At 46.2% G+C, this 15,195-nt stretch overlaps 6 protein-coding genes across 6 annotated transcripts; 2 read left to right on the top strand and 4 right to left on the bottom strand.

Annotated features, from left to right (window-relative positions):
• Positions 1-44: 44 nt before the first annotated feature.
• On the bottom strand, positions 45-1,030 carry MCYG_04798 (pentatricopeptide repeat protein; the record flags this gene model as incomplete). The annotated part of the gene is made up of 3 exons (XM_002847015.1): positions 45-157; positions 292-358; positions 422-1,030. 3 exons carry the CDS (start codon positions 1,028-1,030, stop codon positions 45-47), a joined length of 789 nt encoding a protein of 262 aa, XP_002847061.1.
• A 418-nt stretch (positions 1,031-1,448) lies between these two features.
• MCYG_04797 (uncharacterized protein) lies at positions 1,449-1,955 on the top strand (the record flags this gene model as incomplete). Its single annotated transcript, XM_002847014.1, has 2 exons — positions 1,449-1,644; positions 1,717-1,955. 2 exons carry the CDS (start codon positions 1,449-1,451, stop codon positions 1,953-1,955), a joined length of 435 nt encoding a protein of 144 aa, XP_002847060.1.
• Positions 1,956-2,506: 551 nt separating this feature from the next.
• MCYG_04796 (DNA polymerase alpha catalytic subunit) lies at positions 2,507-7,070 on the bottom strand (the record flags this gene model as incomplete). The annotated part of the gene is made up of 4 exons (XM_002847013.1): positions 2,507-3,490; positions 3,550-4,290; positions 4,345-6,630; positions 6,690-7,070. The coding sequence occupies 4 exons, from the start codon at positions 7,068-7,070 to the stop codon at positions 2,507-2,509; spliced, it is 4,392 nt and encodes a 1,463-aa protein (XP_002847059.1).
• Positions 7,071-7,787: 717 nt separating this feature from the next.
• MCYG_04795 (60S ribosomal protein L7) lies at positions 7,788-8,960 on the bottom strand (the record flags this gene model as incomplete). The annotated part of the gene is made up of 4 exons (XM_002847012.1): positions 7,788-8,326; positions 8,386-8,552; positions 8,764-8,875; positions 8,941-8,960. The coding sequence occupies 4 exons, from the start codon at positions 8,958-8,960 to the stop codon at positions 7,867-7,869; spliced, it is 759 nt and encodes a 252-aa protein (XP_002847058.1).
• An 830-nt stretch (positions 8,961-9,790) lies between these two features.
• Positions 9,791-10,628, top strand: MCYG_04794 (EAP30 family protein Dot2; the record flags this gene model as incomplete). The annotated part of the gene is made up of 2 exons (XM_002847011.1): positions 9,791-10,263; positions 10,316-10,628. The coding sequence occupies 2 exons, from the start codon at positions 9,791-9,793 to the stop codon at positions 10,626-10,628; spliced, it is 786 nt and encodes a 261-aa protein (XP_002847057.1).
• Positions 10,629-11,248: 620 nt separating this feature from the next.
• Positions 11,249-13,936, bottom strand: MCYG_04793 (eukaryotic translation initiation factor 3; the record flags this gene model as incomplete). The annotated part of the gene is made up of 3 exons (XM_002847010.1): positions 11,249-12,238; positions 12,308-13,494; positions 13,594-13,936. The coding sequence occupies 3 exons, from the start codon at positions 13,934-13,936 to the stop codon at positions 11,249-11,251; spliced, it is 2,520 nt and encodes an 839-aa protein (XP_002847056.1).
• Positions 13,937-15,195: the final 1,259 nt, after the last annotated feature.

The following is a 15,195-nucleotide window of genomic DNA, read 5'->3' as shown; positions in this document are numbered from 1 at the left end:
GTATTTCCTTGACTGCTCTGGGCCCATTTCCGGGATCTAGAGTATCAGTGAATTCGAGTACGGATGTTCGTATAGCGTTCAGAATAATGGTATATGTGACGGAGTTTGGTGCGCTCTCTCCGTGTTCTGGTATCTCCCCAGCAAATGCCCAGAGGTTCTTCATATCCCCGTTTCGAGCGCACACATTCAGCACCGCATTTATATGTATGATATTAGGCTTCGATTCCGAGTTGGCGTTTTTCATGGACTCAAAAAGTCTTATCGCAGTCTCTGACGAGTTTTTGGACGAACCAGCCGCCAACCCCGACAGGAGAGTTGTAAACGTTCGCTCGTTTGGAGCGCGACCTCTTTTCTTCATCTAGATGAAATAATAACATGTCATTAGCCTTGAGTCAATGATAATGCCTAGAGATAGACGTACATCATTGAATAATTTCATAGCCTCCTTTCTATGCCCGTTTTTCATCTTGTATTCAATCAGAGCGTTCCAAGAGGCAATGCAGTCAATCTTTGCATTCTGAGATGCCCTGACTAGCAGAATTGCCTTTTCCTCATGGCCAAGCGTGAGTAACTGCTTCACTCTTCGAGCCAAAGCCACTCGGTCACGCTGAATATATTGCATCTCCTTCTCGAATTCCGCTTGGCTGAGTCGTTTTTTGAGTTCTCGTCCTGGGCTCTCATACTCTTCATTTTCCTCTCCTTCTCCTTCCTCTCCCTGCTTGATCTCTGTCTCTTCTGTTAACCTCGTTTCCTCTTTATTGGCCTTCCGTTGCCATCTCCCTCTATCCCCAATGGCTCGATGGCGGTCTTTTGCTCCCCATTTTGTTGCATATGGCCTGCTTTCCCTATCTTCCGTGTAATTGCGGCTTTTCCATGTGCGTACAGAGCTATAATGACGAGAAGGATAGCTAGGATGCTGGGACTGATGAATTAGAACTGACGGAATTCTTGCAATCCTTTTGGAACTTAGGACAGTGCTCGCCCCTGAGGCACGAGTGTAACCAAGGTTGGCATTTCCGGAACGAAACATTTAAAAGAAGTATAGCACTGCTAACGGTGCCTGGATCAACAATATACAAAAGGTCGACTCCGAGTCTTTTATTGAGATTAACAAAAAAGCTTTTTGAGTTTATCAATTATTCTGCCGCCCTTCACCGCTCTCACGGATAATCTATAAATACGAGATTATATAATTAATGACTAATCAAGCATAGACGTTTCGTGACGTCAGACCCACATTGTTTATTTTAGTGACGTCAGACCCACTTTGGACCCACGGATTGCTTGTATTGACGTCAGACCCACTTTCTGTCTACAAAAAAGCCGTTTTCGACTCTGCATCGCTCGTAATCTCCACTTCTTTTTCCTTCTTTGCATATGATCCATGCAGGCTATTGTTTATACAGAGCGACATTATTATATGAAAAAAAAAAAAAAAGAAAAGAAACATGTCTATTGCTCATACACCATCCACTGTCTGTCCCGCCGAGGCAGATGATGAGTGTCTCCTCAGACTCTATACCCTGGTCTATGAGCCGCGGACCCCAGATGAAGTGCGTGCGTACAAGAGAGATCTTGCCGAGGCAGCGGCCATCCGTGAGAGAAACCGACAACGCCGTCGAGTGGCATACGCACAACAGAATAGTACGCTTCCCCGGGATAAACCTCCTTCATATGCGTCATTATTCCCTCCCAAGCCACGGGAATCTTCTCCAGGACAGGGTTCACCACCTTCACAAGAGTCCTTACTCGGGCATCCGTACATAGAAGACGACGTCATGATATCCCTTCCCTTGCTTGGCCCTGAACCGCAAGGGCAGAGGTGGCCGAAACAGACCAAGAAAAAGGACTTGGCAAGGCAGAAGATAGCTATCTATTCTTCTAAAATCAAAGCGTTATGGCGTCCTGGCCCAGATGGAAGGACCAACAGGATAATTTACTTGTTAGGCGGATAAGTTCAGGACGGGTCCCACTTGCCCTTCCTATATGTCCGCTTTACGCTTAAAGCCCTCTCCGGGATCTAGTCTCTGCCAAGGAAAGTCTGCGCGGCGGTTTATCAGCCATATCCACCAATGGGTATTATCGATGACATCCCTTCGGGTGCAGATTGCAAGGCTGCAATTTATAAGAATGCTTGGTAGGTACATTGATTGTTTTTCGGACACTACAGCAGCATCGGGACTGGATGTAACTAACACATCTTCCGCACAGGCAATGATCACCATAGAATCGAAATGATCGAGACTGTGGATGCGGATGACACTTAAAATATTACTAGGTCCTTTGAGTTGGCGACGTTACTAGATATATAGAGTGATTAAGACGTTTGTTCTGTGTCTTGCTATGTAAATGAGATTCTATACCATTACACCCTTGTACAAAAGACATACTCTTTAATAATAATTCTGGTACTGATAACTCCTAAAAGAACGCAGTAGAAAAAGGCAAATGCCATTGTCATTGAATATTCACTAAGAGTCTACCTGAAAAATATATGCCATAGACCCTAGGGCAGTGCAAATCCAAAGAGAACATCCATTTCTACCCACTGTCTTCCGCACTTGTTCAAGTACTCATCCACTACGGACTTGACGGTGTCAAACCGTGTCCGATTCCAGGCAGCCAGTGCTAAAATCGCATCCTTTTTCTCTGCAGACGTTTCCTTCTCTGCCATGGTTTTCGCCTTCTCCACATCCCATAACCCGGCAAAGTAAAGCAATTGATTATATAGCTGTTTTTCAGTATATTCGTAATGCATGCGGCCAAGACACCCCTCAGCCCGTCCACGAGGGCCCAGGCATCGTTGGCCATAAACACTCATTTGGCGTGTTCGATTGCCACAGGCAGAGTCATCACAAACAAGCCATCCTTCATAGTACTGTGCTGTTTGAGCACGGATTTGGCTTTCCAACTGTGCAATAATGGATATGACAGTAAAGGTTTTAGCACAGGCCGGGTCGGGGCATACTATGCCGTTGGGAGAGCATATGTCCCTCGAACCTATGAGGCCCTCGAATATGATGGTTTTCTGACAGAAGCGGCACTTGAGGTTAAGCCTAGCGGCTTTCTCGAATCTAATAGAGTCTGGAATCTGAGACTCGAGAGCGCATAGCTCTGTTTCTTGTTGGCCGTGTGCTGTATTGCTCGAGATTTGGTATTTCCTGACATCCAGGCCGAGGCATTCAGCTAATCGTGCGGCGTCCGTGCCTGGTATAGGAGCACATAGTCGTTCAATTGGAGGGAATATTTGTTTCAGGAGATAGAATTCCACATCAGGTTTCAATCCAGAATCTGTTTTGATGACGTCTTGAAGGGTGTATGATCGTTTAGCAGGTGGCAAGGATGATGTTTCTGCATCACCAGTTGTTACTATATAAGAGATAACATCATTGGGGCGAACCGATTTGCCTCTGGCAAGTTCACGCAGAGCTACCTGCGCGGGAGGCATGGTCTCCTTGTTTGGGTATTCGTCTGGTTTTTTGGACAGTTTCTTCGAGGATGATTAGATGGGTTCCGTCAACAGCAGCGCAAGCGATGGAGATGACTTACCGTGTAGATGACATATTTCTGGACTGGGATGGCATATTCATGCATCTTTTGTGCTAATTCACGCAAGTAATCATGAATCTTGTTAAGGACAATTTCAACATCATCCCCAGACAAAATTTCGTGTAGTAACTTGGTAGAAACCTCCTTTGACAAAGCACAGAACTCTCGACGCTTCATATCCAATCCTTTCACCTCGAGATGCTCTACGTACGTCCCATCCACTTCTGATAAATTAATTGCTGCGTATTTCTTCTTGGCGTGTAGAAGCAGCCTCTTAAACACGTTATCGATATCAATTTCAAGGAGTCGGTATCGCTGGTTAACCAAACGTTTGAATTCATTTCCAACCTTCAGGGCCTCCTGAACATTATCCGTGTTTGTATTGATCATGACCGAATCGGTATCTCCGTAGATAACACGGAGCTGGTTAGTTTCTGCAAGCTCCTTCGTGTTACGTAGAATTTCTCGTCCCTTGAACGTCGTAAGCATGGCAAGTGGCCGGGCATAAAATCGTGATTGTGTATATCCCAAGCATCCATACATGGAGTTTGCTGTTAGCTTCAAAGCAAGCTGCTTGGTATCCCAAAGAGCAAGTTCCTCAGGAGTAGCGTTTTTGTTTTTCATTAGCTTCTTCACTTCTCTTCGACGGTTAACAAGGGTAGCAATAAGACGTGGAAGGATTCCCAGTGCCTGAGAACTATCTGGAACCTCAGGTACACTCTCCTCTCTATCATTCTCAGACTTATCTAACAGTTAGCATGTATATATCTTCGGGAGTGAATCCTGACTACTTACTGATGCATGTCGATCTACTGTTGTAAAGCAGATATTGTACTCTTGAATAATGCTGGGATACAAACTGTTGAAATCCATGACGAGGACATGCTTATCATAAAGCCCCTTTTCAGGCTCAAAGACAAGACCACCCTTGTATTTCTCCTTCTTTTTCTTATCAATCCCATCTTCTTCTTCGTTTTCTTCGACCTTGATCTGGGTCTTCTGACCATATTTGTCGGGACAAATGTATTTACCACGGTAAAACTCATGGAGCAAAATGTACTCATTTCGTTCAGCCCTAGTTCCGCTGAGTGTCCTAGACCATGAGTTGCCAGCAAGGTTGGTAAGGACTTTAGTTAAAGGAAGCATTTGTAGCTTAAGCACAAGTGCAGCAATGAAGTAGGTATCCGCTTCGCAATGACTAAGGAAATTCATGAGGCCTTCTTTCGTCGTGGCCCATGTTTTGAGGGCTGCTTCGGTATCGACTTCTCGACGCTGATCGCGTTCGCCCAGGTAAAGTTGACACATTTCTGTCAAAGTCCAAGATTGACATTTCATCATTAAAGACTTTCCCATATCGTTAGCAACATCGCAAAGAAGTCTTCCTGCTAAAAGATGTCTTTCGCTGAAAAATCCAGAGCCTTTTGAGAAGTTTTTGGGCCATTCACCGCGCTTCAGCCTACCGATGCGATGCCATCCAGGGGTTTTCTTCTCTCGTAATCGACTAAGAAGAACATTGAAATCCACCTCCTGAAGTTGATGACCCATAATGACGTCGGGATCAATTTTCTCGAACAAAGCCAGGAACTTGCTGAGAAGGAATTGCTCAGTCTTTTCTAGCATGACCGTTCCACGCTGCTTTTTAGCCTCAGCTTCAAAACCCAGAGGATAAGTGGAATTCGATGGCCTCATGACTGTGAAGGTCTTGCAAGGTAGGTTCTCTGGCAATGTGGTATCACTGAGGAGAAGGTTCTCATATACACGAGCCGATGCAACGATGATCTCCTGCTTATTTTCCTTGATGTTGAGCTGCGTCCTGAAAGACAAACTCATGAGCGTCAACGGCGGTGTTTCGACTTCCTCTGAATCCGGAACTAACGAGATCTCAGCAGGATTTGACACCTGACATTCAAGCTTGCACCAGGACGCTCCATTGACAGCAGTAAAGTCTGCATCTTCAATTTTCAGCCAACAGGGGCCCATGATATTCTTCCACAGGACAAATTGTTCGAACAGAGCCGTGTTCGTGCCAAAGACATGAGAAAACGTCTCCCCCTTCAGATCCATTGGTAAGGCAGGTTTTGTGTAGGGATACATGAGCTTCAGATATTCAGTTTCTTTAGGGATGTCAGGTAATTCGAAAGCGTATTTTCGAGTGCATGGTTTGATCTTGTGCATCTCAACTTTCGATCTACTCATGATCTCGTCTACTTCCCCATAGACATCTTCCATATCAACCTCTTCATCCGTAGTTTGGCCTCGGCGATACTTGTATTCCCGTGGCAAGAAATATAGCTTTCTTAGAATATTATCGACCTTGACAAAAGCACTTACGTAGCTATCATTGGCTTTATTCTTGACTTTGCCAAATAAGCATAAGCTGCCGTTGACTTCAGTGTAGTCTAGCCAGAAAAACCTCAAGCTATCATCTTCCTCGACAGCATCCTGGGCGGTAAGCTTTCCGAACCGTTGCATTTCAGAGACTGAGCTGTTGAGAACATTCAATTTGCTTGTCACATCATTCCATGATGATGGATTGATCATTTCTGTCGTAGCACGAGCAGGAGAAGATGCCATAGGATCATCATATACTTCTTTTTTAATCTTCGGGGGCGGCCGCTTTCCAACCATGTCGACGCTTGGTACGTGGGCACTGTGGTCTGCAACAGCTTCTGCTACGTCTATCATGTCGTCATCCACGTCATCTTCTTCTTTCTTGATTATTTCCTGTCTTGATTTCGAGGCATTGGCTGTTTTCCGCTCAACAGCATTCGCAACAGGTGACGAAGGCAGCGGCTGTTCACTCATTATGGCATCATCATTTCCGCTATCAATGAAACCGTCATCCTCCAGGACATCATCTAGCGCTGAATGATCCTTTGAGGGTGTTCTGTCATTCTCTAGTTCGTTCTCGGCCTTCTTTACCCTAGGCTTTAGTTGAAATGGAGGCGAAACGATTCGCACTTTTCTCCGCGTCTCAGATTTTATGGATTTTTTAACATGGGCCTTTGAAGGGATTGTGCTTGTTTCTACATCTCCCAAAATATCTGCGAGAAAGGCTTCGTCGTCGGCAGTAGCGACAGGCTAAATACTCGGTTTGTTAGGCACGGCCACGGTCAAAGACAAGGGAGATGGCGGCGCACCTTTGGTTTTGAGGTCTGCTTGGTGAGCGTCGCAGTAAAATATTTGTTGATTCCATTAGCTATTTTTTCCTTCCTCTGGTTCTCTTCTTCTCGCTTCCGCTTAGCGGCCTTCCCCCTGACAGGCAGGCCATCGCTGTCGCTTTCGCTGGCTACATGCCTGGTATCGTCCCATTCTTCTCGACCGTCGTCTGCGTATCCCTCGCCATTATCATCAACAACGAAGTCGTCACGATCAAGGCGTTTCCGGACAACTTTCTTATAGCCTTCTTCATCAACCTGTTCGTAAATATCTTCATCTTCTTGGACTTCGTAAGTTGCAAGGCGTTTCTGCCCTGAAGCACGGAGAGCCCTCAGCTCTGCTAACTTGGCACGAGCAGCCATGGTGCAATTGACGAACTAGGAAAAAGAGGGAAAACAATCGTAAAGAATGCACTATCTTCAAAGGGAGAGTGTTGAATATGGCAGGGCCTTGGTCGTGATACACCCCCTACTTCGGTGAGAGAAGAGGATGCTTGTCAAAATCTCGCGTTGTTGAGATCGTAAAATCAATTAAAAAACGCGTTTCGCGTCAAGTTGACGCGCGCCAAAGGAAGTTAGGTCATGTGATTAATTTGCTTACCTAATCAACTGGGCTTCATACATTGTGTATTCAGCTTTGACAGCTGAGAGTGATGTCTTTGAATGTTTCACATTACTCTCATCATTAAACAGGGCATTTGTGTTTTCACTCCATCTATTAGGTAGCAACTTCAACAACATTCGGAACCGTGATCTTAGAATTCTGCCAAATATGCCATTCGGTCAAGAAGGCGAGCCCGCACAAATTGGTGACAGAGAGGCTGGTTATATTTTGACAAATTCCCACGGTCAAAGACAAACCTCCTGGACAATTGACTATTGGTGGGAGCACCCATATCATACCGTGGAGCGAGCGTATGTTTAAATCAAGATGTAAAACTGGAGAGGGCGTTGAAGCGACTACCTATATTTTCGCGCGCCAGCAGGGGTACAGAGTACATTTATATCAGAGGGGGGATAGGAGTAATCGGGGGTTTGATATAATAGGTTTAAGGTCTATGTGAAGGCACAAAAAGATAATTGACATTCGTTAATACATTAAACCTCATGCCCAAACCACCCGTTAACGCCGAAAGCCTGACCCTTTTTTTTGACTACCTTAATTCATCTGCTTGATGAGGGCGTTGATGTTTTCCTCACGGTTACCAGTGTCACCACCCTCAATGAAGTGCTTGAACTTGCGAGTGCGGAAACCACCAGTTGGGTTGGAGAGCTTGAATGGCCAAAGGAAGTTACTAGCTTGCTTGAAGTTGGGGCCAACGGTGTAGATCTCGTGGATCAAGTCTTCCATGCAGACAATGCCGTACTTGCCAAGGTTCTCCTCGATAAGCTGGTTGTCGGTAAGAGCAATACGCTGCTTGTTGATTTTACCGTAGCCACGCTTGTAAACGAGCTCACGGACGCTCTTAAGGTTGGGGTAACCATAAGCAATGTAGGGGTCAACAATGGTCAACATTTCAGCGGTAGCCTTTGTGAGCTTGACAAAGACGCCGTTGTTGATCTGGAGAAGACGAAGAAGTTGAAGGATTTTGCGTGGCTTAGGAGCGATCTTGTTGATACTACAAGGTATGTTAGTATTTGACGTAATGATACTGGATGACAGAAAACAAGTACTAACCCCTTGATACGGACAACGAAAACGAGCTTGGGCTGAGCAGGGACATAGATGGATCCCTCCTGCTTGCTCAAACGAGCCAAGCGGATCTTCTCACGCTCAGCATCGCGGTACTCCTTGACATAGGACTCAGCACGCTTGAAAATGACAGCGCGCTTGTTCTTGTTGGCCTATGGATAACATTCAGTCAGTACACATGCCATCCAATTGCTATGATGCAAAATTGATATTGTTTTGGGTTGCAACTTTCAGACCCGAAAGATGGTTAAAGTGAAAGCGACAGCATCGACCAAAAGGTCTAGTCGCATCGTTGGTGATATCATCACAAGACAAGGCAAAACGAAACAAGATAGAACGAGCAAACGAATCAAAGGTACTAACCTTGCGGCGCTTCTCAAGCTCAGCAGTGCGGTTGGCTCTGGCCTTCTCCTGGCTCTTGCGCTTCTTCAAGAGAGTCTCAGGAACAAGGACTTGGTCCTGGGTTGGGACGGTGCTAAATGCCCGATGTCAGTATAGTCCGACCACATATTGTTAAATAATCTCGCCGAGTGTAAGAACTGCAGCTTATAGCGCCACATTCTCAACTGAAGGCGTTTTATCAAGACTCGACGAAATGATTTTAATCAATGAGGCCTAGGGATTGTTCTCGCAGTAGGGTTACTAGCAAAATTCTCCTGTGTCAGGTTTGAATTGTAGTCTTCCATGTTGCTTAAACACTCGCAAAGCATCCTCAATTGACAATGCCCCATGCAATTCATGCTCGGGATAACAGTGTCTGCCTATTTTCGCAGTTATATGGATCACCAATTCCTCATACAAGGGGATGGGAATCCTAATGCGATTAGAGCCGACAATGAATTTAAAGGAGAAGATATGGGACACCTTCAGCCTCAATGCCCCAGTGATGCCTCCCCATTGACCTCTATCCTTGCATTCTGTAGACCACTCGGAAGGGCTTCAAGGGGAGCATCGGGATTGTTCGAGCTGGTGCTAACATCGATCACAAACGAAGTAAAACGGTGCAAGCGACTCTAGCGAGAAGGACGGACTATAACCCAACACTTATACACACTGGACGGAGATTAGTAAATGACATAAAGACAGGGTAGCATACGTAGATGTAGGAGCCATGTCGAATGGGTCTGTCGTCGACTTTTTGCTGAATTTGCTGGTCGAAAAAAATGTCGTTGAAGTCGCAATAAAAAAGGAAGAAAAACCGAAACTTTTGAAGTTTTGTGTTTTGTGGAAAGAAAAATACGCTAGTCCTGATTTGTTTAAATCACGTGGATACCCCTTTTGGGATTTAGGGCTCAGCGTGATGACATCAGCAAGCGGTATCGATAAGAAACGACGACGGAAGAGAAGGACAGAGAGATAGAGACACAGAGAGAGAATAACAGGAGCAACCATGTCGTCTCGTCGTGGAGTTGGGCTTGGAGCATTTGCGAATAGGAATCAGGCTTCACAGTCCTATGCTACCCATGGAGCCAACCTGAGATCGACCCATGCTAACTCCCTCCAGACACAGCTATCAGTCTTCCAGTCATTGCTACATACCTTTGCCCTCGAGCATGGAGAGACGATCAAGTCGAATCCGACCTTCCGCGCCGAGTTTGCGCGTATGTGCCATGCTATAGGAGTTGATCCCCTTGCAGCCAGTAACATTAAAGGGAAAGGAAAGAAAGGACTCGGTGAAGGGGGCAGCTTTTGGACGCAGATACTCGGCGGAGGCGTCAATGACTTTTACTTTGAAGTTGCTGTGCGAGTGGTGGAACTCTGCAGAGAGACACGTGCAGAGAATGGCGGGTTGATAAGTGTAGAGACGTGTCGGAGGATAGTAGGAGCTGGGAAAGCCATTGGAGGGGGATTAGAGGTCTCAGAGTAAGTTCCATTTGCCTAACTGTTACTCCTAATAACTGACTGGATGTGTTAGGGACGATATTCTTCGGGCTGTCGAATCCTTGGCACCACTTGGATCCGGCTTCACTGTCGTGACAGTTGGTAGCAAAAAGTTCGTCCGGTCTGTACCAAAGGAGCTTAACACAGACCAAGCTACCGTCCTTGAGGTTATTCAACTGCTAGGCTTCGTGACCGTCTCCATGCTACAGTTGAATCTAAAGTGGGAGAAGGCGAGGTCGAAAACAGTTATCGATGATCTACTCGCGGACGGACTCGTGTGGGTGGATTCTCAATGCGTAGAAGAGGAATACTGGTCACCTCAATATCTACAAGGGGACAGTGGATGAATCCCAGTTACAGATGCAACATTCATCATAAAAGAATTGCCAACTAAGGGGCAGGCTTATATCCTTAGCTATACACGGGTTGGTATATACGATTCCACGCGAACCGAACGCCATTGGATAAGCATGGCTTACCCCCCGCTAGACAGACATTAAATGCTACCTGCTGAGATACACGCTACGGCCATATATATATCCGCCATGACATAGAGGTAATACACATGGGGAACATGATCAAACCTTCTAGATGTGCGGGGAAATACAAGGTCTGGATAGTAATAATCAGAACCAAGAAGTTATCTTAGATAGGGACTAGTTACAGAGAACCAAAGCAATCCCTTCGTTAATAATTGAATCTTCTCGAAGTTATAATTTATTCAACCTGCTATTGATCATTTATAATATGCGTGGACATTTTTTGAACCCTGATGCAGACTCAACTTCAAGCATTCCGTGAAGACAGAGCCGGTACATAGTAAAAGGAGAAAAAATTAAGAAACGAAAGCAGGAAATGATGCTGACATGGAAAATCATAAAAAAAAACATCATTTCATTAACTTCTTGGGTGTCAAAAAGAGAACAGGGGGGATAAAGTAGAAGAAAATTATAAAGTCTTAAAGCTTTTATGCTCGGATCGCTCCACCCAGGGCACCGCCACTGAATTGCTGGTTACCGGGCCTTCTACCTTGTCCTCCAATTCCACCACGACCACCACCGCCTCGCTGTCCGCCTCTGCCACCACGCCCGCCACCTCGTCCGCCGTGGCCTTGGTCACGTTGGAAAGCATTGGTCATGCCTTGTGTTCGTTGCTCAAGGGTCTTTTCATTGGCTTCTAGTAGAGACATCGACTTATCGGCGAGTGTGACAATCTGGCTCTGAAGTCTGGACAGCTCTACACCCTTGCGGAAGACAATAGCGTTGTTAACCTGGTCAAGGGCGGCGCTTAGTTCTTCGTGAGAGATCATACGGCTGATAATAGCGGATATTCTCTTTTCTGAGAGCTCGAACATGGCGGTGAGAGTGCTGATGGAGAGGGTATCGTAGAATGGGGCGTAAGTGAATAAGTAAGTGCGTAGACCTTCCTCTTGGATTTGCTCGGCGAGCATGACTTTGATCTTGTCGGGTTGGGCCATCAGGTCCCAGATCTTAATGGAGTTAAGGGTTGCAGAGGCCTTCTTCCAGTCACCAGCGGCGAGGAATTTCGCACTCATAATCACACCGTCACGGGTATTCTCTGGTGGGCCGGTAAAGACTTGTCGCTCGTTGTAGTCGAGCATTCTTCGGAAAGTCTTTGAGATGATTCGTCGTTTGAGCTCGGGCGATGATGAGGTTTGAGCCATTAGCGGAACTTCAAGGAACATGCTGGACGTGAGGTAGATGCACTCTAGAAGCTCGAGATTAATGTGCATGTGGAAAGGAAGCTGGCGCTGACGCTCAAGTTTCTCTTGCTCGGGGGAGACGGAAGAATATCTTTGCATAATGATGCCCTGGGCCAAGAGTTCTTTTTGTCGTCCACTGCCGCAAACCTCTGAAAGGGTGTTTTGGGCTTCGTAGACAAGACCGGCACGGAAAGCACAGAGGCCAATTTGTACGAGAGTCCGGTTGAATAGGATCTGCGTGCTGACATCAAAGTTGGAGATATTTTCCGTAAGAATGGGACATCAACATGAGGTCTCTGGCACGGTGGTACTGTCGTGGAGGGCAAGGAAATAGATCTGGCACAACATAGCACGAGCCCTGATGATGCCGTCACTGTACTGGAACAGATAGTTGCAGAGGGTCTGTACCAAGGCAGAAACATCTGTGCTCTTCGCGCGAGGGGTGATTCCCGAGTCTAGCTTCTCAGGAATAACTTTCCAGGAGTTCTCTTCCATTATTGCAACAACTTGGGCAGGCTTGAAGTAGACATGCTCTAGTCTTCTCATCAAGACCCTGTTCACGCTGTCCTGTCTGGGTTCGGACTTCTCGGTCTCGTTTAGATTCTCAACATAAATGAGAGCACGGACAATGTTGTTGTATAGAAGCTGTTCGTCGCTGAGTCTCTCGATATACTCTGCTGTGTGGGGGTCGATGTGTTGCAGAGAGCGGGTGAGCTCGTCATCTAATCGTTCCACGAGGGAAACAATGCTTCCAGGAACCTTGAGAACTTCACCGGGAGCAAGTTGTGGCATCTTCTCATCATCTTCCCACTCCTCGGCACCCTCGGTGACAACATAAGCGGGATTCTCCTCCAATGTCTGGAGCAGGGAGGTGATCTCTCGCTCGGCGAGCTTCCACTGGTCTGTGCCCAAAAAGTTGTTTGCAGAAGTAGTGCTGAGGTCGAAGCGGGTAGAAATGAGGGTCAGGAGGGTTCGGATTGTGTGGTATGGAGTAGTGGCAACCTCGAGGAGCTTCTCCATTGTTCGGATTTGTTCAAGGCGGTCGGTGTTCTTCTTCCCTCTGGACTCTACGACAACACGGAGATGTTTGAGAATACTCTCAGGGGTATATTGAAGGGCCTTTCCACCACGACCAACGGTCGAGAATCCGCTGTCGTCCCCGATCATAACGTCGTCCAAGCGAGTAGTCGCGCGGGGAGCACGCTCCACCACCACCACTTCTTCCTCTTGCTCGGGCTCCATGTATTCTTCCTTATTCTCTCTGTACTTTTCGATCTCGGTACTGTACTCCTTGTTGTTCTTCTTTAGACGTTGCTTAACAGTGTTAAACCCCTTTGCGTTGTTGGCGTTCATCTTCTTGGTGGAAACCTTCTGCTTCGCAAGTGTCTCGTTCATGAAGTCCTCCAGGTCGGCAATGGCCTTGATATAAATCTTAGGAATAGGACCTGACTGGATAATTTTGGCAGTCTGTCTGTTCAGTTTATCGAACTCTACAGCCGCCAAGTTAGCTCATACTCTTCGTCTGCATCCGGAGAAAAATCCCCGATCCTATTCCCCCTACTCCAGAACTAAAAAATCACCAGACATACCGGTTGAAATAACCGCCCAGTCGTTAATCCTCTCCGCATTGTCAATCACCTTGATTGTGTGTTCCAGCTCCTCTAGCCTCTTATCCTTCGCACTCTTCATAACAGTAACTCGCTCTTCATCCTCGTCCGATTCAACGGCGGCCTTGGTTGACTTGTAGAACTTGCTCGCACCCTGCAAACCACCATCGTCATCGGAATCACTCTCCTCCTCAGAGGACTCTTCCTCACTAGACTCTTCTTCGCTGGACTCCTCATCCTCAGGCTTATCGCGATCACTGTAGAGCTCCTCCTCGTCAGAAGACGAGCTTTCGCTGTCACTGCCGCCGTGGAAGAAACGAGACATCGTGCTGGTTCAAAGGCCTTATCATGTGCTTCAAGGACCTGACGGAGGGGTTGAAGTTGACGTTTTTTCTGTTGTTCTTCTTTTCTTTTCGCCCTTCAAAAAAACGACAAATCTTGATAAAAAAATCTAAGCGAGGGTCACTAGCTAGATCGGGTTAGCGCGGACTCTTCGATATAAATTTCGGCTTTTCGATCATTTTATATGGAAAAAGGAGAGAAGAAGAACATCGACAGCCTAATGGTTTACCCTTGATGTTCCTTATACTGATTCAGTTTATAAGGATAAATATAAGATGTCAATGGATTATTCTAGGGGATGCTCCTTCGGCTGCTAGGATACCAACAGCCGGATACCACCGTCTACCATATATACAGAATACTCATAAGGGGCTATCAAGACCTCTTCCCCAAGTCTATTGCTAGCCATAGACTCCTGTGTATACGTACGCTATGTCTTCGAGTAAGCGTGCAAATATAAGACGTATATATTGAGATAACTACCAACTCCAACGCTATGGATATAACAAACTAGTAAAGAACCAAGGTAAGAAAGGAAGTTATGAAATGTAGATAAAAGAATAGGAATGAGAAGTAAAACAGCGTATATCAAGCGTTTGCCATCCTCCACCTTGAGGATGACGTTATATCGATAAAATCAATGCTGGAAGAAGAGTATCAAAGAAAAGGATCATAAGGAAACAAGGGGGGCGTATCAAGATAGTATTCTCTCTCTCTTTTCCTTTGTTTCGTTCAAAAGCAGCTCATGGCGGGATGGAGGATGATCTATCCAGCCTTTTTTCTGTCCGTCCATTCATCCCAGCCCAACATACACATAATATACCATCCTCCCTTTTCGTCAAATTTTTGTTCTTGAAAAATCCTCCTCCTTCCTCCATTGTTGCAAATTGCCTCGTCCGTCGTCAACCAAGTTCAATTCAAATCATATCAATCGATTATCCCAATGCCCTAAATCCAAATGGTGCGTGATATAGTAGTGGTCTTCAGTGACCGGCGTCGTAAACGTGCGCGAGACTATGGCTATGTGCAGTTATATTGCATATGCCTTGCGCGGAGTATATAATGTGCTGTAAAGTGTGGAAGGGAAGGGCCGAATGGGGTTTGTAAATGTACAAAACTGAGCCAAACCCCGGGTCTCTAGCTTAAGAATCATTTTCAGCGGCGCCTACGGATTTTTCAGGCTCGCAGTGCGGCGCGTCTGCAAATCTGCAAATCTGTACATCGGCGGGGAGTGAATACTCG

Source organism: Microsporum canis, genomic scaffold, assembly GCF_000151145.1.
Source record: "Microsporum canis CBS 113480 supercont1.4 genomic scaffold, whole genome shotgun sequence".
NCBI lineage: Eukaryota > Fungi > Ascomycota > Eurotiomycetes > Onygenales > Arthrodermataceae > Microsporum > Microsporum canis.
Note: the sequence above shows the minus strand (reverse complement) of the source record. Positions and strands in the feature narration are given on the sequence as shown.